At 39.5% G+C, this 27,319-nt stretch overlaps 1 protein-coding gene across 1 annotated transcript in view; it reads right to left on the reverse strand.

Moving 5' to 3' along the window:
* LOC134653047 (sarcolemmal membrane-associated protein) overlaps window positions 1-27,033 on the reverse strand; it is a 74,342-nt gene extending 47,309 nt beyond the window's left edge. Inside the window, exon 1 of the mRNA XM_063508330.1 lies at window positions 26,354-27,033. Within this exon, the coding sequence (XP_063364400.1) occupies window positions 26,354-26,548 (195 nt within the window). The 5' untranslated portion in view covers window positions 26,549-27,033. The remainder of the gene's footprint in view (window positions 1-26,353) is intronic.
* Between the last annotated feature and the right edge of the window lie 286 nt (window positions 27,034-27,319).

Genomic DNA, 27,319 nt, shown 5'->3' on the forward strand with positions numbered 1-27,319 from the left:
CGACGTCAGCAGACCATACTTATTCGAGATAGATAGGTCATTTGCGGGCGATCAAAAGAGATTTTCCGGAAAAAAATAAAACTGGAAAATCTGAATAACTCAACTTATGCTCCTAAGGCGACGGCTGAAAAAAATAGTCTGAATCGGGTCCTTACGATGCCACTTGCAGAACGATGTAAGCAAACCATGCTTATTCGAGATAGATAGGTCATTTGCGGGCGTTCGAAATAGATTCACCGGAAAAAAATAAAACTTGAAAATCAGAATAACTCAACTTATGCTCCTAAGTCGACGGCTGAAAAAAATAGTCAGAATCGGGTCCTTACGATGCCACTTGCAGAACGACGTCAGCAGACCATGCTTATTCGTGATAGATAGGTCATTTGCGGGCGTTCTAAACAGATTTACCGGAAAAAAATAAAATTGAAAATCGGAATAACTCAACATATGCTCTTAAGTCGACGGCTAAAAAAAATAGTCCGAATCGGGTCCTTACGATGCCACTTGCAGGACGACGTCAGAAGACCATACTGATTCAAGATAGATAGGTGATTTGCGGGCGATCAAAACAGATTTGCCGGAAAAAAATAAAATTTGAGAATCTGAATTACTCAACTTATGCTCCCTAAGTCGACGGCTAAAAAAAATAGTCCGAATCGGGTCCTTACGATGCCACTTGCAGAACGATGTAAGCAAACCATGCTTATTCGAGATAGATAGGTCATTTGCGGGCGTTCGAAATAGATTCACCGGAAAAAAATAAAACTTGAAAATCAGAATAACTCAACTTATGCTCCTAAGTCGACGGCTGAAAAAAATAGTCAGAATCGGGTCCTTACGATGCCACTTACAGAACGACGTCAGCAGACCATGCTTATTCGAGATAGATAGGTCATTTGCGGGCATTCTAAACAGATTTACCGGAAAAAAATAAAACTTGAAAATCGGAATAACTCAACTTATGCTCTTAAGTCGACGGCTAAAAAAATAGTCCGAATCGGGTCCTTACGATGCCACTAGCAGGATGACGTCAGAAGATCATACTGATTCAAGATAGGTGATTTGCGGGCGATCAAAACAGATTTGCCGGAAAAAAATAAAATTTGAGAATCTGAATTACTCAACTTATGCTCCCTAAGTCGACGGCTAAAAAAAATAGTCCGAATCGGGTCCTTACGATGCCACTTGCAGAACGATGTTAGCAGACCCTGCTTATTCAAGATAGATAGGGGATTTGCGGGCGATCAAAAGAGATTTTCCGGAAAAAAATAAAACTGGAAAATCTGAATAACTCAACTTATGCTCCTAAGGCGACGGCTGAAAAAAATATTCCGAATCGGGTCCTTACGATGCCACTTGCAGAACGATGTCAGAAAACCATACTGATTTAAGATAAATAGGTCATTTGCGGGCGATCAAAACAGATTTCCCAAAAAAAATTAAGATTTGAAAATCGGAATAACTCAACTTATGCTCCTAAGTCGACGGCTGAAAAAAATAGTCAGAATCGGGTCCTTACGATTCCACTTGCAGAACGATGCCAGCAGACCATGCTTATTCAAGATAGATAGGTCATTTGCGGGCGTTCGAAATATATTCACCGGAAAAAAATAAAACTAGAAAATCTGAATTACTCAACTTATGCTCCTAAGTCGACGGCTGACAAAAATAGTCAGAATCGGGTCCTTACGACGCCACTTGCAGGACGGCGTCAGAAGACCATACAGATTCAAGATAAATAGGTCATTTGCGGGCGTTATAAACAGATTTTCTAGAAAAAAAAAACTTAAATATTAGAATAATTCAACTTATGCTCCTAAGTCAACGGCTGAAAAAAATAGTCAGAATCGGGTCCTTACGATGCGACTTGCAGAACGATGTCAGCAGACCATGCTTATTCGAGATAGATAGGTCATTTGCGGGCGTTCGAAATAGATTCACCGGAAAAAAATAAAACTTGAAAATCAGAATAACTCAACTTATGCTCCTAAGTCGATGGCTGAAAAAAATAGTCAGAATCGGGTCCTTACGATGCCACTTGCAGAACGACGTCAGCAGACCATGCTTATTCGAGATAGATAGGTCATTTGCGGGCGTTCTAAACAGATTTACCGGAAAAAAATAAAATTTAAAAATCTGAATTACTCAACTTATGCTCCTAAGTCGACGGCTGAAAAAAATAGTCAGAATCGGGTCCTTACGATGCCATTTGCAGAACGATGTCAGCAGACCATGCTTATTCGAGATAGATAGGTCATTTGCGAGCGATCAAAAGAGATTTTCCGGAAAAAAATAAAACTGGAAAATCTGAATAACTCAACTTATGCTCCTAAGGCAACGGCTGAAAAAAATAGTCTGAATCGGGTCCTTACGATGCCACTTGCAGAACGATGTAAGCAAACCATGCTTATTCGAGATAGATAGGTCATTTGCGGGCGTTCTAAACAGATTTACCGGAAAAAAATAAAATTTAAAAATCTGAATTACTCAACTTATGCTCCTAAGTCGACGGCTGAAAAAAATAGTCAGAATCGGGTCCTTACGATGCCACTTGCAGAACGATGTCAGCAGACCATGCTTATTCGAGATAGATAGGTCATTTGCGGGCGTTCGAAACAGATTTGCCGGAAAAAAATAAAACTGGAAAATCTGAATAACTCAACTTACGCTCCTAAGTCGACGGCTGAAAAAAATAGTCAGAATCGGGTCCTTACGATGCCACTTGCAGAACGATGTCAGCAGACCATGCTTATTCGAGATAGATAGGTCATTTGCGGGCGTTCGAAACAGATTTGCCGGAAAAAAATAAAACTGGAAAATCTGAATAACTCAACTTACGCTCCTAAGTCGACGGCTGAAAAAAATAGTCCGAATCGGGTCCTTACGATGCCACTTGCAGAACGACGTCAGCAGACCATGCTTATTCGAGATAGATAGGTCATTTGCGGGCGATCAAAAGAGATTTTCCAGAAAAAAATAAAACTGGAAAATCTGAATAACTCAACTTATGCTCCTAAGGCAACGGCTGAAAAAAATAGTCTGAATCGGGTCCTTACGATGCCACTTGCAGAACGATGTAAGCAAACCATGCTTATTCGAGATAGATAGGTCATTTGCGGGCGTTCGAAATAGATTCACCGGAAAAAAATAAAACTTGAAAATCAGAATAACTCAACTTATGCTCCTAAGTCGACGGCTGAAAAAAATAGTCAGAATCGGGTCCTTACGATGCCACTTACAGAACGACGTCAGCAGACCATGCTTATTCGTGATAGATAGGTCATTTGCGGGCGTTCTAAACAGATTTACCGGAAAAAAATAAAACTTGAAAATCGGAATAACTCAACATATGCTCTTAAGTCGACGGCTAAAAAAAATAGTCCGAATCGGGTCCTTACGATGCCACTTGCAGGACGACGTCAGAAGACCATACTGATTCAAGATAGATAGGTGATTTGCGGGCGATCAAAACAGATTTGCCGGAAAAAAATAAAATTTGAGAATCTGAATTACTCAACTTATGCTCCCTAAGTCGACGGCTAAAAAAAATAGTCCGAATCGGGTCCTTACGGTGCCACTTGCAGAACGATGTAAGCAAACCATGCTTATTCGAGATAGATAGGTCATTTGCGGGCGTTCGAAATAGATTCACCGGAAAAAAATAAAACTTGAAAATCAGAATAACTCAACTTATGCTCCTAAGTCGACGGCTGAAAAAAATAGTCAGAATCGGGTCCTTACGATGCCACTTACAGAACGACGTCAGCAGACCATGCTTATTCGAGATAGATAGGTCATTTGCGGGCATTCTAAACAGATTTACCGGAAAAAAATAAAACTTGAAAATCGGAATAACTCAACTTATGCTCTTAAGTCGACGGCTAAAAAAATAGTCCGAATCGGGTCCTTACGATGCCACTAGCAGGACGACGTCAGAAGATCATACTGATTCAAGATAGGTGATTTGCGGGCGATCAAAACAGATTTGCCGGAAAAAAATAAAATTTGAGAATCTGAATTACTCAACTTATGCTCCCTAAGTCGACGGCTAAAAAAAAATAGTCCGAATCGGGTCCTTACGATGCCACTTGCAGAACAATGTTAGCAGACCCTGCTTATTCGAGATAGATAGGGGATTTGCGGGCGATCAAAAGAGATTTTCCGGAAAAAAATAAAACTGGAAAATCTGAATAACTCAACTTATGCTCCTAAGGCGACGGCTGAAAAAAATATTCCGAATCGGGTCCTTACGATGCCACTTGCAGAACGATGTCAGAAAACCATACTGATTCAAGATAAATAGGTCATTTGCGGGCGATCAAAACAGTTTTCCCAAAAAAAATTAAAATTTGAAAATCGGAATAACTCAACTTATGCTCCTAAGTCGACGGCTGAAAAAAATAGTCAGAATCGGGTCCTTACGATGCCACTTGCAGAACGATGCCAGCAGACCATGCTTATTCAAGATAGATAGGTCATTTGCGGGCGTTCGAAATATATTCACCGGAAAAAAATAAAACTTGAAAATCTGAATTACTCAACTTATGCTCCTAAGTCGACGGCTGAAAAAAATAGTCAGAATCGGGTCCTTACGACGCCACTTGCAGGACGGCGTCAGAAGACCATACAGATTCAAGATAGATAGGTCATTTGCGGTCGTTATAAACAGATTTTCTAAAAAAAAAAACTTATATATTAGAATAATTCAACTTATGCTCCTAAGTCAACGGCTGAAAAAAATAGTCAGAATCGGGTCCTTACGATGCGACTTGCAGAACGATGTCAGCAGACCATGTTTATTCGAGATAGATAGGTCATTTGCGGGCATTCGAAATAGATTCACCGGAAAAAAATAAAACTTGAAAATCAGAATAACTCAACTTATGCTCCTAAGTCGATGGCTGAAAAAAATAGTCAGAATCGGGTCCTTACGATGCCACTTGCAGAACGACGTCAGCAGACCATGCTTATTCGAGATAGATAGGTCATTTGCGAGCGATCAAAAGAGATTTGCCGGAAAAAAATAAAACTGGAAAATCTGAATAACTCAACTTACGCTCCTAAGTCGACGGCTGAAAAAAATAGTCCGAATCGGGTCCTTACGATGCCACTTGCAGAACGATGTCAGCAGAACATGCTTATTCGAGATAGATAGGTCATTTGCGAGCGATCAAAAGAGATTTTCCGGAAAAAAATAAAACTGGAAAATCTGAATAACTCAACTTATGCTCCTAAGGCGACGGCTGAAAAAAATAGTCAGAATCGGGTCCTTACGATGCCACTTGCAGAACGATGTCAGCAAACCATGCTTATTCGAGATAGATAGGTCATTTGCGGGCGTTCGAAATAGATTCACCGGAAAAAAATAAAACTTGAAAATCAGAATAACTCAACTTATGCTCCTAAGTCGACGGCTGAAAAAAATAGTCAGAAATCGGGTCCTTACGATGCCACTTGCAGAACGACGTCAGCAGACCATGCTTATTCGAGATAGATAGGTCATTTGCGGGCGTTCTAAACAGATTTACCGGAAAAAAATAAAACTTGAAAATCGGAATAACTCAACTTATGCTCTTAAGTCGACGGCTAAAAAAAATAGTCCGAATCGGGTCCTTACGATGCCACTTGCAGGACGACGTCAAAAGACCATACTGATTCAAGATAGATAGGTGATTTGCGGGCGATCAAAACAGATTTGCCGGAAAAAAATTAAACTTGAAAATCGGAATAACTCAACTTATGCTCCTAAGGCGACGGCTGAAAAAAATAGTCCGAATCGGGTCCTTACGATGCCACTTGCAGGACGACGTCAGAATCCCATACTGATTCAAGATAAATAGGTCATTTGCGGGCGTTCGAAACAGATTTACCGGAAAAAAATAAAACTTGAAAATATGGATTACTCACTTATGCTTCTAAGTCGACGGCTAAAAAAAATAGTCCGAATCGGGTCCTTACGATGCCACTTGCAGGACGACGTCAGAAGACCATACTGATTCAAGATAGATAGGTTATTTGTGGGCGATCAAAACAGATTTGCCGGAAAAAAATAAAATTTGAGAATCTGAATTACTCAACTTATGCTCCCTAAGTCGACGGCTAATAAAAATAGTCCGAATGGGGTCCTTACGATGCCACTTGCAGAACGATGTCAGCAGACCATGCTTATTCGAGATAGATAGGGGATTTGCGGGCGATCAAAAGAGATTTTCCGGAAAAAAATAAAACTGGAAACACTGAATAACTCAACTTATGCTCCTAAGGCGAAGGCTGAAAAAAATAGTCCGAATCTGGTCCATACGATGCCACTTGCAGAACGACGTCAGAAAACCATACTGATTCAAGATAAATAGGTCATTTGCGGGCGTTCGAAACAGATTTACCGGAAAAAAATAAAATGTAAAAATCTGAATTACTCAACTTATGCTCCTAAGTCGACGGCTGAAAAAAATAGTCAGAATCTGGTCCTTACGATGCCACTTGCAGGACGATGTCAGCAGACCATACTGATTCATGATTGATAGGTCATTAGCGGGCGTTCTAAACAGATTTACCGGAAAAAAATAAAATGTAAAAATCTGAATTACTCAACTTATGCTCCTAAGGCGACGGCTGAAAAAAATAGTCCGAATCGGGTCCTTACGATGCCACTTGCAGAACGATGTCAGCAGAACATGCTTATTCGAGATAGATAGGTCATTTGCGAGCGATCAAAAGAGATTTTCCGGAAAAAAATAAAACTGGAAAATCTGAATAACTGAACTTATGCTCCTAAGGCGACGGCTGAAAAAAATAGTCAGAATCGGGTCCTTACGATGCCACTTGCAGAACGATGTTAGCAAACCATGCTTATTCGAGATAGATAGGTCATTTGCGGGCGTTCGAAATAGATTCACCGGAAAAAAATAAAACTTGAAAATCAGAATAACTCAACTTATGCTCCTAAGTCGACGGCTGAAAAAAATAGTCAGAAATCGGGTCCTTACGATGCCACTTGCAGAACGACGTCAGCAGACCATGCTTATTCGAGATAGATAGGTCATTTGCGGGCGTTCTAAACAGATTTACCGGAAAAAGTAAAACTGGAAAATCTGAATAACTCAACTTACGCTCCTAAGTCGACGGCTGAAAAAAATAGTCCGAATCGGGTCCTTACGATGCCACTTGCAGAACGATGTCAGCAGAACATGCTTATTCGAGATAGATAGGTCATTTGCGAGCGATCAAAAGAGATTTTCCGGAAAAAAATATAACTGGAAAATCTGAATAACTCAACTTATGCTCCTAAGTCGATGGCTGAAAAAAATAGTCAGAATCGGGTCCTTACGATGCCACTTGCAGAACGACGTCAGCAGACCATGCTGATTCAAGATAGATAGGTGATTTGCGGGCGATCAAAACAGATTTGCCGGAAAAAAATTAAACTTGAAAATCGGAATAACTCAACTTATACTCCTAAGGCGACGGCTGAAAAAAATAGTCCGAATCGGGTCCTTACGATGCCACTTGCAGGACGACGTCAGAATCCCATACTGATTCAAGATAAATAGGTCATTTGCGGGCGTTCGAAACAGATTTACCGGAAAAAAATAAAACTTGAAAATATGGATTACTCACTTATGCTTCTAAGTCGACGGCTAAAAAAAATAGTCCGAATCGGGTCCTTACGATGCCACTTGCAGGACGACGTCAGTAGACCATACTGATTCAAGATAGATAGGTTATTTGCGGGCGATCAAAACAGATTTGCCGGAAAAAAATAAAATTTGAGAATCTGAATTACTCAACTTATGCTCCCTAAGTCGACGGCTAAAAAAAATAGTCCGAATGGGGTCCTTACGATGCCACTTGCAGAACGATGTCAGCAGACCATGCTTATTCGAGATAGATAGGTCATTTGCGGGCGATCAAAAGAGATTTTCCGGAAAAAAATAAAACTGGAAACACTGAATAACTCAACTTATGCTCCTAAGGCGAAGGCTGAAAAAAATAGTCCGAATCTGTTCCTTACGATGCTACTTGCAGAACGACGTCAGAAAACCATACTGATTCAAGATAAATAGGTCATTTCCGGGCGTTCGAAACAGATTTACCGGAAAAAAATAAAATGTAAAAATCTGAATTACTCAACTTATGCTCCTAAGTCGACGGCTGAAAAAAATAGTCAGAATCTGGTCTTTACGATGCCACTTGCAGGACGATGTCAGCAGACCATACTGATTCATGATTGATAGGTCATTAGCGGGCGTTCTAAACAGATTTTCCGGAAAAAAATAAAATGTAAAAATCTGAATTACTCAACTTATGCTCATAAGTCGACGGCTGAAAAAAATAGTCAGAATCGGGTCCTTACGATGCCACTTGCAGAACGATGTCAGCAGACCATGCTTATTCGAGATAGATAGGTCATTTGCGGGCGTTCGAAATAGATTCACCGGAAAAAAATAAAACTTGAAAATCGGAATAACTCAACTTATGCTCCTAAGTCGACTGCTGAAAAAAAAAGTCAGAATCGGGTCCTTACGATGCCACTTGCAGAAAGATGTCAGCACACCATGCTTATTCGAGTTAGATAGGTCATTTGCGGGCGTTCTAAACAGATTTACCGGAAAAAAATAAAACTTGAAAATCGGAACAACTCAACTTATGCTCTAAGTCGACGGCTGAAAAAAATAGTCAGAACCGGGTCCTTATGATGCCACTTGCAGGACGATGTCAGCAGACCATACTGATTCAAGATTAATAGGTCATTTGCGGGCGTTCTAAACAGATTTACCGGAAAAAAAAAAATTTAAAAATCTGAATTACTCAACTTATGCTCCTAAGTCGACGGCTGAAAAAAATAGTCAGAATCGGGTCCTTACGACGCCACTTGCAGGACGACGTCAGAAGACCATACAGATTCAAGATAGATAGGTCATTTGCGGGCGTTATAAACAGATTTTCTAGAAAAAAAAAACTTAAATATTAGAATAACTCAACTTATGCTCCTAAGTCAACGGCTGAAAAAAATAGTCAGAATCGGGTCCTTACGATGCGACTTGCAGAACGATGTCAGCAGACCATGCTTATTCGAGATAGATAGGTCATTTGCGGGCGTTCGAAATAGATTCACCGGAAAAAATAAAACTTGTAAATCAGAATAACTCAACTTATGCTCCTAAGTCGACGGCTGAAAAAAATTGTCAGAATCGGGTCCTTACGATGCCACTTGCAGAACGATGCTAGCCGACCATGCTTATTCAAGATAGATAGGTCATTTGCGGGCGTTCTAAACAGATTTACCGGAAAAAGATAAAACATTAAAATCGGATTAACTCAACTTATGCTCCTAAGTCGACGGCTGAAAAAAATAGTCAGAATCGGGTCCTTACGATGCCACTTGCAGGACGATGTCAGAAGACCATACTGATTCAAGATTGATAGGTCATTTGCGGGCGTTCTAAACAGATTTACTGGAAAAAAATAAAATGTAAAAATCTGAATTACTCAACTTATGCTCATAAGTCGACGGCTGAAAAAAATAGTCAGAATCGGGTCCTTACGATGCCACTTGCAGAACGATGTCAGCAGACCATGCTTATTCGAGATAGATAGGTCATTTGCGGGCGATCAAAAGAGATTTTCCGGAAAAAAATAAAACTGGAAAATCTGAATAACTCAACTTATGCTCCTAAGGCGACGGCTGAAAAAAATAGTCCGAATCGGGTCCTTACGATGCCACTTGCAGGACGACGTCAGAAAACCATACTGATTCAAGATAAATAGGTCATTTGTGGGCGTTCGAAACAGATTTACCGGAAAAATATAAAACTTGAAAATATGGATTACTCACTTATGCTCCTAAGTCGACGGCTAAAAAAAATAGTCCGAATCGGGTCCTTACGATGCCACTTGCAGGACGACGTCAGAAGACTATACTGATTCAATATAGATAGGTCATTTGTGGGCGTTCTAAACAGATTTACCGGGAAAAAATAAAACTTGAAAATCGGAATAACTCAACTTATGCTCCTAAGTCGACGGCTGAAAAAAAAGTCAGAATCGGGTCCTTACGATGCCACTTGCAGAACGATGCCAGCAGACCATGCTTATTCAAGATAGATAGGTCATTTGCGGGCGTTCGAAACAGATTCACCGGAAAAAAATAAAACTTGAAAATCTGAATTACTCAACTTATGCTCCTAAGTCGACGGCTGAAAAAAATAGTCAGAATCGGGTCCTTACGACGCCACTTGCAGGACGACGTCAGAAGACCATACAGATTCAAGATAGATAGGTCATTTGCAGGCGTTATAAACAGATTTTCTAGAAAAAAAAAACTTAAATATTAGAATAACTCAACTTATGCTCCTAAGTCAACGGCTGAAAAAAATAGTCAGAATCGGGTCCTTACGATGCGACTTGCAGAACAATGTCAGCAGACCATGCTTATTCGAGATAGATAGGTCATTTGCGGGCGTTCGAAACAGATTTACCGGAAAAAAATAAAACTTGAAAATATGAATTACTCAACTTATGCTCCCTAAGTCGACGGCTAAAAAAAAGTCCGAATCGGGTCCTTACGATGCCACTTGCAGGACGAAGTCAGAAGACTATACTGATTCAAAATAGATAGGTCATTTGCGGGCGTTCTAAACAGATTTACCGGAAAAAAATAAAACTTGAAAATCTGAATAACCCAACTTATGCTCCCTAAGTCGACGGCTGAAAAAAATAGTCAGAATCGGGTCCTTACGATGCCACTTGCAGGACGATGTCAGCAGACCATACTGATTTAAGATTGATGGGTCATTTGCGGGCGTTCTAAACAGATTTGCCGGAAAAAAATAAAATGTAAAAATCTGAATTACTCAACTTATGCTCATAAGTCGACGGCTGAAAAAAATAGTTAGAATCGGGTCCTTACGATGCCACTTGCAGAAAGATGTCAGCACACCATGCTTATTCGAGTTAGATAGGTCATTTGCGGGCGTTCGAAACAGATTTACCGGAAAAAAATTAAATTTGAGAATGTGAATTACTCAACTTATGCTCACTAAGTCGACGGCTAAAAAAAATAGTCCGAATCGGGTCCTTACGATGCCACTTGCAGGACGAGGTCAGAAGACTATACTGATTCAATATAGATGAATCAGTATGATCTGCTGACAAGTGGCATCATAAGGACCCGATTCTGACTATTTTTTTCAGCCGTCGACTTAGGAGCATAAGTTGAGTTATTCAGATTTTCCAGTTTTATTTTTTTCCGGAACATCTCTTTTGATCGCTCGCAAATGACCTATCTATCTCGAATAAGCATGGTCTGCTGACATCGTTCTGCAAGTGGCATCGTATGGACCCGATTCTGACTATTTTTTTCAGCCGTCGCCTTAGGAGCATAAGTTGAGTTATTCAGATTTTCCAGTTTTATTTTTTTCCGGAAAATCTCTTTTGATCGCCCGCAAATGACCTATCTATCTCGAATAAACATGGTCTGCTGGCATCGTTGTGCAAGTGGCATCGTAAGGTCCCGATTCTGACTATTTTTTTCAGCCGTCGACTTAGGAGCATAAGTTGAGTAATTCAGATTTTTAAATTTTATTTTTTTCCGGTAAATCTGTTTAGAACGCCCGCAAATGACCTATCAATCTTAAATCAGTATGATCTGCTGACATCGTCCTGCAAGTGGCATCATAAGGACCCGATTCTGACTATTTTTTTCAGCCGTCGACTTAGGAGCATAAGTAGAGTTATTCCGATTTTCAAGTTTTATTTTTTTCCGGTAAATCTGTTTAGAACGCCCGCAAATGACCTATCTATATTGAATCCGTATAGTATTTTGACTTCGTCCTACAAGTGGCATCGTAAGGACCCGATTCGGACTATTTCTTTTAGCCGTCGACTTAGGGAGCATAAGTTGAGTAATTCATATTTTCAAATTTTATTTTTTCCGGTAAATCTGTTTCGAACGCCCGCAAATGACCTATTTATCATGAATCAGTATGGTCTTCTGACGTCGTCCTGCAAGTGGCATCGTAAGGACCCGATTCGGACTATTTTTTTCAGTCGTCGCCTTAGGAGCATAAGTTGAGTTATTCAGATTTTCCAGTTTTATTTTTTTCCGGAAAATCTCTTTTGATCGCCCGCAAATCTTCTATCTATCTCGAATAAGCATGGTCTGCTGACATCGTTCTGCAAGTGGCATCGTAAGGACCCGATTCGGACTATTTTTTTTAGCCGTCGACTTAGGGAGCATAAGTTGAGTAATTCATATTTTCAAGTTTTATTTTTTTCCGGTAAATCTGTTTCGAACGCCCGCAAATGACCTATTTATCTTGAATCAATTTGGTTTTCTGACGTCGTTCTGCAAGTGGCATCGTAAGGACCAGATTCGGACTATTTTTTTCAGCCTTCGCCTTAGGAGCATAAGTTGAGTTATTCAGATTTTCCAGTTTTATTTTTTTCCGGAAAATCTCTTTTGATCGCCCGCAAATCCCCTATCTATCTCGAATAAGCATGGTCTGCTGACATCGTTCTGCAAGTGGCATCGTAAGGACCCGATTCGGACTATATTTTTTAGCCGTCGACTTAGGGAGCATAAGTTGAGTATTTCAGATTCTCAAATTTTATTTTTTTCCGGCAAATCTGTTTTGACCGCCCGCAAATCACCTATCTATCTTGAATCAGTATGGTCTTCTGACGTCGTCCTGCAAGTGGCATCGTAAGGACCCGATTCGGACTATTTTTTTTAGCCGTCGACTTAAGAGCATAAGTTGAGTTATTCCGATTTTAAAGTTTAATTTTTTTTCGGTAAATCTGTTTCGAACGCCCGCAAATGACCTATCTATCTCGAATAAGCATGGTCTGTTGACGTCGTTCTGCAAGTGGCATCGTAAGGACCCGATTCCGACTATTTTTTTCAGCCGTCGACTTAGGAGCATAAGTTGAGTTATTCTGATTTTCAAGTTTTATTTTTTTCCGGTGAATCTATTTCGAACGCCCGCAAATGACCTATCTATCTCGAATAAGCATGGTTTGCTGACATCGTTCTGCAAGTGGCATCGTAAGGACCCGATTCTGACTATTTTTTTCAGCCGTCGCCTTAGGAGCATAAGTTGAGTTATTCAGATTTTCCAGTTTTATTTTTTTCCGGAAAATCTCTTTTGATCGCCCGCAAATGACCTATCTATCTCGAATAAGCATGGTCTTCTGACGTAGTCCTGCAAGTGGCATCGTAAGGACCCGAATCTGACTATTTTTTTCTGCCGTCGACTTAGGAGCATAAGTTGAGTAATTCAGATTTATAAATTTTTTTTTCCGGTAAATCTGTTTAGAACGCCCGCAAATGACCTATCAATCTTGAATCAGTATGGTCTGCTGACATCGTCCTGCAAGTAGCATCGTAAGGACCCGATTCTGACTATTTTTTTCAGCCGTCGACTTAGGAGCATAAGTTGAGTAATTCAGATTTTTAAATTTTTTTTTTCCGGTAAATCTGTTTAGAACGCCCGCAAATGACCTATCAATATTGAATCAGTATGGTCTGCTGACATCGTCCTGCAAGTAGCATCGTAAGGACCCGATTCTGACTATTTTTTTCAGCCGTCGCCATAGGAGCATAAGTTGAGTTATTCAGATTTTCCAGTTTTATTTTTTTCCGGAAAACTCTTTTGATCGCCCGCAAATGACCTATCTATCTCGAATAAGCATGGTCTGCTGACATCGTTCTGCAAGTGGCATCGTAAGGACCCGATTCGGACTATTTTTTTCAGCCGTCGACTTAGGAGCGTAAGTTGAGTTATTCAGATTTTCCAGTTTTATTTTTTTCCGGCAAATCTGTTTCGAACGCCCGCAAATGACCTATCTGTCTCGAATAAGCATGGTCTGCTGACATCGTTCTGCAAGTGGCATCGTAAGGACCCGATTCTGACTATTTTTTTCAGCCATCGACTTAGGAGCGTAAGTTGAGTTATTCTGATTTTCAAGTTTTATTTTTTTACGGTGAATCTGTTTCGAACGCCCGCAAATAACCTATCTATCTCGAATAAGCATGGTCTGCTGACATCGTTCTGCAAGTGGCATCGCAAGGACCCGATTCTGACTATTTTTTTCTGCCGTCGACTTAGGGAGCATAAGTTGAGTATTTCAGATTCTCAAATTTTATTTTTTTCCGGCAAATCTGTTTTGACCGCCCGCAAATCACCTATCTATCTTGAATTAGTATGGTCTTCTGACGTCGTCCTGCAAGTGGCATCGTAAGGACCCGATTCGGACTATTTTTTTCAGCCGTCGCCTTAGGAGCATAAGTTGAGTTATTCAGATTTTCCAGTTTTATTTTTTTCCGGAAAATCTCTTTTGATCGCCCGCAAATGACCTATCTATCTCGAATAAGCATGGTCTGCTGACATCGTTCTGCAAGTGGCATCGTAAGGACCCGATTCGGACTATTTTTTTTAGCCGTCGACTTAGGGAGCATAAGTTGAGTAATTCATATTTTCAAGTTTTATTTTTTTCCGGTAAATCTGTTTCGAACGCCCGCAAATGACCTATTTATCTTGAATCAATTTGGTTTTCTGACGTCGTTCTGCAAGTGGCATCGTAAGGACCAGATTCGGACTATTTTTTTCAGCCTTCGCCTTAGGAGCATAAGTTGAGTTATTCAGATTTTCCAGTTTTATTTTTTTCCGGAAAATCTCTTTTGATCGCCCGCAAATCCCCTATCTATCTCGAATAAGCATGGTCTGCTGACATCGTTCTGCAAGTGGCATCGTAAGGACCCGATTCGGACTATTTTTTTCAGCCGTCGACTTAGGAGCGTAAGTTGAGTTATTCATATTTTCCAGTTTTATTTTTTTCCGGCAAATCTGTTTCGAACGCCCGCAAATGACCTATCTATCTCGAATAAGCATGGTCTGCTGACATCGTTCTGCAAGTGGCATCGTAAGGACCCGATTCTGACTATTTTTTTCTGCCATCGACTTAGGAGCGTAAGTTGAGTTATTCTGATTTTCAAGTTTTATTTTTTTACGGTAAATCTGTTTCGAACGCCCGCAAATAACCTATCTATCTCGAATAAGCATGGTCTGCTGACATCGTTCTGCAAGTGGCATCGCAAGGACCCGATTCTGACTATTTTTTTCTGCCGTCGACTTAGGGAGCATAAGTTGAGTATTTCAGATTCTCAAATTTTATTTGTTTCCGGCAAATCTGTTTTGACCGCCCGCAAATCACCTATCTATCTTGAATCAGTATGGTCTTCTGACGTCGTCCTGCAAGTGGCATCGTAAGGACCCGATTCGGACTATTTTTTTCAGCCGTCGCCTTAGGAGCATAAGTTGAGTTATACAGATTTTCCAGTTTTATTTTTTTCCGGAAAATCTCTTTTGATCGCCCGCAAATCCCCTATCTATCTCGAATAAGCATGGTCTGCTGACATCGTTCTGCAAGTGGCATCGTAAGGACCCGATTCGGACTTTTTTTTTAACCGTCGACTTAGGGAGCATAAGTTGAGTAATTCATATTTTCAAGTTTTATTTTTTTCCGGTAAATCTGTTTCGAACGCCCGCAAATGACCTATTTATCTTGAATCAGTATGGGTTTCTGACGTCGTCCTGCAAGTGGCATCGTAAGGACCCGATTCGGACTATTTTTTTCAGCCGTCACCTTAGGAGCATAAGTTAAGTTATTCCGATTTTCAAGTTTAATTTTTTTCCGGCAATTCTGTTTTGATCGCCCGCAAATGACCTATCTATCTCGAATAAGCATGGTCTGCTGACATCGTTCTGCAAGTGGCATCGTAAGGACCCGATTCTGACTATTTTTTTCAGCCGTCGACTTAGGAGCTAAGTTGAGTTATTCTAATATTTAAGTTTTATTTTTTTCTAGAAAATCTGTTTTGAACGCCCGCAAATGAACTATCTATCTTGAATCAGTATAGTCTTCTGACGTTGTCCTGCAAGTGGCGTCGTAAGGACCCGATTCTGACTATTTTTTTCAGCCGTCGACTTAGGAGCATAAGTTGAGTTATTCAGATTTTCAAGTTTTATTTTTTTCCAGTAAATCTGTTTCGAACGCCCGCAAATGACCTATTTATCTTGAATCAGTATGGTCTTCTGACGTCGTCCTGCAAGTGGCATCGTAAGGACCCGATTCGGACTATTTTTTTCAGCCGTCGCCTTAGGAGCATAAGTTGAGTTATTCAGATTTTCCAGTTTTATTTTTTTCCGGAAAATCTCTTTTGATCGCCCGCAAATGACCTATCTATCTCGAATAAGCATGGTCTGCTGACATCGTTCTGCAAGTGGCATCGTAAGGACCCGATTCGGACTATTTTTTTTAGCCGTCGACTTAGGGAGCATAAGTTGAGTAATTCATATTTTCAAGTTTTATTTTTTTCCGGTAAATCTGTTTCGAATGACCTATTTATCTTGAATCAATTTGATTTTCTGACGTCGTTCTGCAAGTGGCATCGTAAGGACCAGATTCGGACTATTTTTTTCAGCCGTCGACTTAGGAGCATAAGTTGAGTTATTCTGATTTTCAAGTTTTATTTTTTTCCGGTGAATCTATTTCGAACGCCCGCAAATGACCTATCTATCTCGAATAAGCATGGTTTGCTGACATTGTTCTGCAAGTGGCATCGTAAGGACCCGATTCTGACTATTTTTTTCAGCCGTCGCCTTAGGAGCATAAGTTGAGTTATTCAGATTTTCCAGTTTTATTTTTTTCCGGAAAATCTCTTTTGATCGCCCGCAAATGACCTATCTATCTCGAATAAGCATGGTCTGCTGACATCGTTCTGCAAGTGGCATCGTAAGGACCCGATTCGGACTATTTTTTTCAGCCGTCGACTAGGAGCGTAAGTTAAGTTATTCAGATTTTCCAGTTTTATTTTTTTCCGGCAAATCTGTTTCGAACGCCCGCAAATGACCTATCTATCTTGAATCAGTATGGTCTGCTGACATCGTCCTGCAAGTAGCATCGTAAGGACCCGATTCTGACTATTTTTTTCAGCCGTCGACTTAGGAGCATAAGTTGAGTAATTCAGATTTTTAAATTTTATTTTTTTCCGGTAAATCTGTTTAGAACGCCCGCAAATGACCTATCAATCCTGAATCAGTATGGTCTGCTGACATCGTCCTGCAAGTGGCATCATATGGACCCGATTCTGACTATTTTTTTCAACCGTCGACTTAGGAGCATAAGTTGAGTTATTCCGATTTTCAAGTTTTATTTTTTTCCGGTAAATCTGTTTAGAACGCCCGCAAACGACCTATCTATATTGAATCGGTATAGTATTTTGACTTCGTCCTACAAGTGGCATCGTAAGGACCCGATTCGGACTATTTTTTTTAGCCGTCGACTTAGGGAGCATATGTTGAGTAATTCATATTTTCAAGTTTTATTTTTTTCCGGTAAATCTATTTCAAACGCCCGCAAATGACCTATTTATCATGAATCAGTATGGTTTTCTGACGTCGTTCTGCAAGTGGCATCGTAAGGACCAGATTCGGACTATTTTTTTCAGCCTTCGCCTTAGGAGCATAAGTTGAGTTATTCAGATTTTCCAGTTATATTTTTTTCCGGAAAATCTCTTTTGATCGCCCGCAAATGACCTATCTATCTCGAATAAGCATGGTATGCTGACATCGTTCTGCAAGTGGCATCGTAAGGACCCGATTCGGACTATTTTTTTTAGCCGTCGACTTAGGGAGCATAAGTTGAGTAATTCAGATTCTCAAATTTTATTTTTTTCCGGCAAATCTGTTTTGATCGCCCGCAAATCACCTATCTTGAATCAGTATGGTCTTCTGACGTCGTCCTGCAAGTGGCATCGTAAGGACCCGATTCGGACTTTTTTTTTTAGCCGTCGACCTAGGGAGCATAAGTTGAGTAATTCATATTTTCAAGTTTTATTTTTTTCCGGTGAATCTATTTCGAACGCCCGCAAATGACCTATCTATATCGAATAAGCATGGTTTGATGACATCGTTCTGCAAGTGGCATCGTATGGACCCGATTCTGACTATTTTTTTCAGCCGTCGCCTTAGGAGCATAAGTTGAGTTATTCAGATTTTCAAGTTTTATTTTTTTCCGGAAAATCTCTTTTGATCGCCCGCAAATGACCTATCTATCTCGAATAAGCATGGTCTGCTGACATCGTTCTGCAAGTGGCATCGTAAGGACCCGATTCTGACTATTTTTTTCAGCCGTCGCCTTAGGAGCATAAGTTGAGTTATTCAGATTTTCCAGTTTTATTTTTTTCCGGAAAATCTCTTTTGATCGCCCGCAAATGACCTATCTATCTCGAATAAGCATGGTCTGCTGACATCGTTCTGCAAGTGGCATCGTAAGGACCCGATTCGGACTATTTTTTTCAGCCGTCGACTTAGGAGCGTAAGTTGAGTTATTCAGATTTTCCAGTTTTATTTTTTTCCGGCAAATCTGTTTCGAACGCCCGCAAATGACCTATCTATCTCGAATAAGCATGGTCTGCTGACATCGTTCTGCAAGTGGCATCGTAAGGACCCGATTCTGACTATTTTTTTCAGCCATCGACTTAGGAGCGTAAGTTGAGTTATTCTGATTTTCAAGTTTTATTTTTTTCCGGTGAATCTGTTTCGAACGCCCGCAAATGACCTATCTATCTCGAATAAGCATGGTCTGCTGACATCGTTCTGCAAGTGGCATCGCAAGGACCCGATTCTGACTATTTTTTTCTGCCGTCGACTTAGGGAGGATAAGTTGAGTATTTCAGATTCTCAAATTTTATTTTTTTCCGGCAAATCTGTTTTGACCGCCCGCAAATCACCTATCTATCTTGAATCAGTATGGTCTTCTGACGTCGTCCTGCAAGTGGCATCGTAAGGACCCGATTCGGACTATTTTTTTCAGTCGTCGCCTTAGGAGCATAAGTTGAGTTATTCAGATTTTCCAGTTTTATTTTTTTCCGGAAAATCTCTTTTGATCGCCCGCAAATGACCTATCTATCTCGAATAAGCATGGTCTGCTGACATCGTTCTGCAAGTGGCATTGTAAGGACCCGATTCGGACTATTTTTTTTAGCCGTCGACTTAGGGAGCATAAGTTGAGTAATTCATATTTTCAAGTTTTATTTTTTTCCGGTAAATCTGTTTCGAACGCTTGCAAATGACCTATTTATCTTGAATCAATTTGGTTTTCTGACGTTGTTCTGCAAGTGGCATCGTAAGGACCAGATTCGGACTATTTTTTTCAGCCTTCGCCTTAGGAGCATAAGTTGAGTTATTCAGATTTTCCAGTTTTATTTTTTTCCGGAAAATCTCTTTTGATCGCCCGCAAATCCCCTATCTATCTCGAATAAGCATGGTCTGCTGACATCGTTCTGCAAGTGGCATCGTAAGGACCCGATTCGGACTATTTTTTTTAGCCGTCGACTTAGGGAGCATAAGTTGAGTATTTCAGATTCTCAAATTTTATTTTTTTCCGGCAAATCTGTTTTGACCGCCCGCAAATCACCTATCTATCTTGAATCAGTATGGTCTTCTGACGTCGTCCTGCAAGTGGCATCGTAAGGACCAGATTCGGACAATTTTTTTTAGCCGTCGACTTAAGAGCATAAGTTGAGTTATTCCGATTTTCAAGTTTTATTTTTTTTCGGTAAATCTGTTTAGAACGCCCGCAAATGACCTATCTATCTCGAATAAGCATGGTCTGCTGACGTCGTTCTGCAAGTGGCATCGTAAGGACCCGATTCCGACTATTTTTTTCAGCCGTCGACTTAGGAGCATAAGTTGAGTTATTCTGATTTTCAAGTTTTATTTTTTTCCGGTGAATCTATTTCGAACGCCCGCAAATGACCTATCTATCTCAAATAAGCATGGTTTGCTGACATCGTTCTGCAAGTGGCATCGTAAGGACCCGATTCTGGCTATTTTTTTCAGCCGTCGCCTTAGGAGCATAAGTTGAATTATTCAGATTTTCCAGTTTTATTTTTTTCCGGAAAATCTCTTTTGATCGCCCGCAAATGACCTATCTATCTCGAATAAGCATGGTCTGCTGACATCGTTCTGCAAGTGGCATCGTAAGGACCCGATTCGGACTATTTTTTCAGCCGTCGACTTAGGAGCGTAAGTTGAGTTATTCAGATTTTCCAGTTTTATTTTTTTCCGGCAAATCTGTTTCGAACGCCCGCAAATGACCTATCTATCTCGAATATGCATGGTCTGCTGACATCGTTCTGCAAGTGGCATCGTAAGGACCCGATTCTGACAATTTTTTTCAGCCATCGACTTAGGAGCGTAAGTTGAGTTATTCTGATTTTCAAGTTTTATTTTTTTCCGGTAAATCTGTTTAGAACGCCCGCAAATTACCTATCTATCTTGAATAAGCATGGTCTGCTGACATCGTTCTGCAAGTGGCATCGTAAGGACCCGATTCTGACTATTTTTTTCTGCCGTCGACTTAGGGAGCATAAGTTGGGTTATTCAGATTTTCAAGTTTTATTTTTTTCCGGTAAATCTGTTTAGAACGCCCGCAAATGACCTATCTATTTTGAATCAGTATAGTCTTCTGACTTCGTCCTGCAAGTGGCATCGTAAGGACCCGATTCGGACTTTTTTTTTAGCCGTCGACTTAGGGAGCATAAGTTGAGTAATTCATATTTTCAAGTTTTATTTTTTTCCGGTAAATCTGTTTCGAACGCCCGCAAATGACCTATTTATCTTGAATCAGTATGGGTTTCTGACGTCGTCCTGCAAGTGGCATCGTAAGGACCCGATTCGGACTATTTTTTTCAGCCGTCGCCTTAGGAGCATAAGTTGAGTTATTCCGATTTTCAAGTTTAATTTTTTTCCGGCAATTCTGTTTTGATCGCCCGCAAATGACCTATCTATCTCGAATAAGCATGGTCTGCTGACATCGTTCTGCAAGTGGCATCGTAAGGACCCGATTCTGACTATTTTTTTCAGCCGTCGACTTAGGAGCATAAGTTGAGTTATTCTAATATTTAAGTTTTATTTTTTTCTAGAAAATCTGTTTTGAACGCCCGCAAATGACCTATCTATCTTGAATCAGTATAGTCTTCTGACGTCGTCCTGCAAGTGGCGTCGTAAGGACCCGATTCTGACTATTTTTTTCAGCCGTCGATTTAGGAGCATAAGTTGAGTTATTCAGATTTTTAAGTTTTATTTTTTTCCAGTAAATCTGTTTCGAACGCCCGCAAATGACCTATTTATCTTGAATCAGTATGGTTTTCTGACGTCGTCCTGCAAGTGGCATCGTAAGGACCCGATTCGGACTATTTTTTTCAGCCGTCGCCTTAGGAGCATAAGTTGAGTTCTTCAGATTTTCCAGTTTTATTTTTTTCCGGAAAATCTCTTTTGATCGCCCGCAAATGACCTATCTATCTCGAATAAGCATGGTCTGCTGACATCGTTCTGCAAGTGGCTTCGTAAGGACCCGATTCTGACTATTTTTTTCTGCCGTCGACTTAGGAGCATAAGTTGAGTTATTCAGATTTTCATGTTTTATTTTTTCCGATAAAACTGTTTTGAACGCCCGCAAATGACCTATCTATCTCGAATAACCATGGTCTGCTAACATCGTTCTGCAAGTGGCATCGTAAGGACCCGATTCTGACTATTTTTTTCAGCCGTCGACTTAGGAGCATAAGTTGAGTTATTCCGATTTTCAAGTTTTATTTTTTTCCGGTAAATCTGTTTAGAACGCCCGCAAATGACCTATCTATCTTGAATAAGCATGGTCTGCTGACATCGTTCTGCAAGTGGCATCGTAAGGACCCGATTCTGACTATTTTTTTCTGCCGTCGACTTAGGGAGCATAAGTTGGGTTATTCAGATTTTCAAGTTTTATTTTTTTCCGGTAAATCTGTTTAGAACGCCCGCAAATGACCTATCTATTTTGAATCAGTATAGTCTTCTGACTTCGTCCTGCAAGTGGCATCGTAAGGACCCGATTCGGACTTTTTTTTTAACCGTCGACTTAGGGAGCATAAGTTGAGTAATTCAGATTTTCAAGTTTTATTTTTTTCCAGTAAATCTGTTTCGAACGCCCGCAAATGACCTATCTATCTTGAATCAGTATAGTCTTTTGACGTTGTCCTGCAAGTGGCGTCGTAAGGACCCGATTCTGACTATTTTTTTCAGCCGTCGACTTAGGAGCATAAGTTGAGTTATTCAGATTTTCAAGTTTTATTTTTTTCCAGTAAATCTGTTTCGAACGCCCGCAAATGACCTATTTATCTTGAATCAGTATGGTTTTCTGACGTTGTCCTGCAAGTGGCATCGTAAGGACCCGATTCGGACTATTTTTTTCAGCCGTCGCCTTAGGAGCATAAGTTGAGTTATTCAGATTTTCCAGTTTTATTTTTTTCCGGAAAATCTCTTTTGATCGCCCGCAAATGACCTATCTATCTCGAATAACCATGGTGTGCTGACATCGTTCTGCAAGTGGCATCGTAAGGACCCGATTCTGACTATTTTTTTCTGCCGTCGACTTAGGAGCATAAGTTGAGTAATTCAGATTTTCAAGTTTTATTTTTTTCCGGTGAATCTATTTCGAACGCCCGCAAATGACCTATCTATCTCGAATAAGCATGGTCTGCTGACATCGTTCTGCAAGTGGCATCGTAAGGACCCGATTCTGACTATTTTTTTCAGCCGTCGACTTAGACACATTACTTGCCTCGGCTGGCCCATATATATGAATTTTTAGATTTTTTTTTACGGCATATCTAATGAGATCCTATCGATTTTAATGCCTGAACAAAAGTGAACTAACGTCGCCCGATGACTTCACATAGTTAGTTTGACTGATTTCGGGGTGGGGTGGTTAGCGTGAAGACAGCCACCCCACTTTAAAAAAAAATAAAAAATGAAGGAATCGGGTCCAAACGATTCCAATGCCTGAACAATCATGAACTAACGAATATCTTGCTATCTAGATCAAAAAAACTTGCAAAAAGTGGTATGGGGTGGCTAGCGTGAAGACAGCCACCCCCATAGAATAAAAAAATATAAAACTACGGAAATCCTTTAATCTGTTTTGAGCGCCCGCATGTTACTATACTGTCTGGGCTATAGATCGTCTATAGATGCTGATTTAGGGCATATAATCGTTATTATCTGTGTCGATTGCTAGTTACGCCTACTTACTTACTGACTAGTATCTCGGCTAGCCAATATGAATTTTTCGATTTTATTTTTTTATAGCAAATCTAATGAGATCCTAACGATTTTAATGCCTGAACAAACGTGAACTAACGTCGCCCGATGACTTCACATAGTTAGTTTGACTGATTTCGGGGTGGGGTGGTTAGCGTGAAGACAGCCACCCCACTTTAAAAAAAAATAAAAAAATGAAGGAATCGGGTCCAAACGATTCCAATGCCTGAACAATCATGAACTAACGAATATCTTGCTATCTAGACCAAAAAAACTTGCAAAAAGTGGTATGGGGTGGCTAGCGTGAAGACAGCCACCCCCATTTTGTTTTTAAAAAAAATCGATGTTGGAATCGGGTCCTTACGATTTTACCTACTGAACAAACGTGAACTAACGATGAACTAACGATATAGATATGCCATTTGCGGGCAAACGATATGGGGTGGTCAACTTCACGAGCATAAGTGCGAGTCGGACTCGCCCATGAAGGGTTCCGTATTTAGGCGATTTATGACGTATAAAAAAAAACTACTTACTAGATCTCGTTCAAAGCAATTTTCGGTGGAAGTTTACATGGTAATGTACATCATATATTTTTTTTTGTTTTATCATTCTCTTATTTTAGAAGTTACATGGGGGGGGACACACATTTTACCACTTTGGAAGTGTGTCTCGCGCAAACTATTCAGTTTAGAAAAAAATGATATTAGAAACCTCAATATCATTTTTGAAGACCTATCCATAGATACCCCACACTAGTGTTGAGTCGCTCACTCGTGAGGCACCTCATTTGTACCACTCATTTTGTTAATTTGTCGCAGTACTTCGTACCGCAAAAATGTCTTACTTCACTCCTCTATTCATTTTACTTGATTCTAAAATTATCTTTCTCCTAAAACTTCTATTACCTCCAGAATTGCACTCCAATTAAATGTTACTATTTATTTATTTATAAAGGAAGTGATGAATACATAAATATGTATATACATTAAATATTCTTGTCGCCGTTGGAATTAATGGAATAGTCGTCGCTGAAAATATGCTAGTACCTCACCTCATTTGAAGTAAGACATTGTAACACCTCATTTTAGAAAATGAAGTACTCATACAAACTCATTTTAAATTGATGTCCTACCCATCACTACCCCACACATATGGGTTTGATGAAAAAAAAAATTTTGAGTTTCAATTCGAAGTATGGGGAACCCCAAAAATTTATTGTTTTTTTTCTATTTTTGTGTGAAAATCTTAATGCGGTTCACAGAATACATCTACTTACCAAGTTTCAACAGTATAGTTCTTATAGTTTCGGAGAAAAGTGGCTGTGACATACGGACGGACAGACAGACGGACAGACGGACAGACGGACAGACAGACAGACAGACAGACATGACGAATCTATAAGGGTTCCGTTTTTTGCCATTTGGCTACGGAACCCTAATAAAAAGAGGGATCCATAACAGGTAAATTACAATTAGTAACTGCAAAGAATTGTAAAACAATTCAGTACAGATATGGTATAGATAGGGTGTGCTCTCAGGTCTGGTTTTTTATAGAAAATAAGTCCTGGAACAGGGAATTCCTGGTTCTCGCCATACAAATTTAGTACCAGTGTCAAAATGTAAAATCATTGGTTGAATTAGTCTGGCGAGTAATTTAAATGGGTTATAGGTCAAACAGAAATGTTATAAATATATACAGGGTGCCATTTGAGTCGTGATCAGTAATATGTTTTTCTAACTCCATAAACAACAAGCAATTTAATGCCCCTACTCTTACTAAAATCAGACAAGATCTTTTATATTTTTTGTTTATTTTTTGTCATTTATTTTACTTTTATAAGTGGATTCAGGATATTACAACGGCTTATTAAGATATTTAAATTAGTAAATTGAATCACTTCTTTGAATCGGAACTGTCATTGACATCAATTTTGTCATTTGTCCCAGTTAGAAATAAAATTTACTTAAATTTTCATTTGAAATATCTTACAAAGCTGGTTAAATACCACATTGCCACTTGTAAAAGTAAAATAAATTACAAAAAATAAACAAACAAATAAAAAAAATCTTGTCTGATTTTAGTAAGAGTAGGGGCATTAAATTGCTTGTTGTTTATGGAGTTAGAAAAACATATTACTGATCACGACTCACATGGCACCCTGTATATGTCATATTCTGGGTTTTATCTTATTCATAGTCCACTCATTCAATTGTGACATATACGGACAAGTGGTCTGGCCTTTGAGCTTACTGTGGGACTTGGTCAATCTGTGTAAGAATGTCCTATTATATTTATTTATTATTTTTGTTACACTTCATTACTACATTTGCCATATATTGACACTAATCAATATTAGTATTACTTTTGTCAAGGAGTTAGTACTTGTTACAAAAATAAACACTTGTGTACAGATATTTAATAACAAACAAGTGTAAAATCAGCTTTGTAAATAATTATCAGCATCAATTCTAAATTAACTAGTTTATTAGATTTAGTGGTGCACTAAACCACATTCTATTTCATTTAAATAATTCCATTTGAAGCAATTTAAGGTGGATGTACTTACCATGTATAAAGAACAAACAATTTGATAACAAGAAAAAAAAATAGAGTATGTGGTATCTATATGTCTATGCACAATTTATAATATGAATTATAAACTATTTGTTATCAATGAAAAAACCCAGGTACGTAATAAAAATTATCTTGGTTCAGTAAATGCAACTAATCTTAATGGCTCCTCTACACGATGGGCCAACGCCGGCCACTCCAAGGGACACAGCCCTGCAGTAGAATGAGATAGCAATATCACTAGCTTCCTCTAACGCATAAATGCGCCCCTTGGAGTGGCCGGTGTTGGCCCATCGTGTAGAGTAGCCATAACAATAAATCCCGCCTTGACCACTGGAGGGCTTCATCACTTTTTCTTTAATATATGACATCTATTTCAGTTTATAATTTATATATAATTTATAATTTACTTAAAAGACACAAATTTTAATAAAATAATTTGATGTGTCCCCAAAGTTGTGTAATCTTAACAGGTTCAATAGGAAAACAGGACACAACAAACCAAACACATTAAACGAAAAGTATAAGCCAAAAATACACTTATGTTTACTATGAGATTTTTGATAGGAGATGGTTAGTCTCAGTGACCTGAGGGTCAATATTTTTAGAACAGTCAAGTGTTTGGGAATACTTGCCTTGACAGGTTGCTCCAGGGTGACCCTTCTCTCTTCAAACGGCAAGGAGTTGGAATGTGGAACGAACAGCGCTTTCGGCACCCCTATCTCCTGGTTGTTAGGGGGCTCTGGACCTGGTGCCCAGTTGTAATCCATGTTTTTGATAGTGCTCGTGTTGTACACCGGCTTTTTAACTTTTCGCTTTGCTATCACCATCGCACACAGCACTCGTCAGAGCCCGCACCCGCGCCGCGCACACCCTCCGTCGAGACGCTCATCGAGGATCCTGCCCGATTACTCGAGCGCTACCAGGTGAAAGGTCTGCTCACTGCCATCTTGACGGTCAAACGGATATTTATCCCAAGACAATTTATTTATCCTTCGCGAAATGATTACGCTGAACTTACGCAAACACTTTTATTTGTAATGAAACTTGATTCCTATCGTCTAAGTACGGCCGAGACGATAAATATAAAACACTAAATTCTTCAACAAACTAACAAAATATAATACACTCGAATCGAAATGGTTCTTTTAAGAACTCATAGTGCACATTTGCCCAAATATAATTTAAAAATAATTTTAGTAGGGCGTCAATCGAAATAGTCGTTCGAGGAACTTACGAAATGGGCGCAAGATCGGACATTTGTTTTGGGTAGGTAGAGTAGGCACGTCTCAACGTCTCGTACTTCATCTGTTTAAAAGGTACTTTATTGTCCAGTACTTTGTCAACCGAATATGTTAAGTACCAAATTTAATACCTCAATGATATACAATCTTTTGAGTGTTATTAAGGAAAAATATATAATTATGTATAACAATTATAAAGTCCATAAAAATATTTAAAAAATATGTAAAGAATAACACTTGTTACATACTATTATTTATAAAAAAACCATAGGATAATAAAATTATCAGTTGAAACTGAGACTATAAAATACCCATTAGTGTTGTTCTTATTCGATTAATACCGATATTCTCACAAAA

Source organism: Cydia amplana, chromosome 12 (genome assembly GCF_948474715.1).
Source record: "Cydia amplana chromosome 12, ilCydAmpl1.1, whole genome shotgun sequence".
In the NCBI taxonomy this organism is placed as follows: domain Eukaryota; kingdom Metazoa; phylum Arthropoda; class Insecta; order Lepidoptera; family Tortricidae; genus Cydia; species Cydia amplana.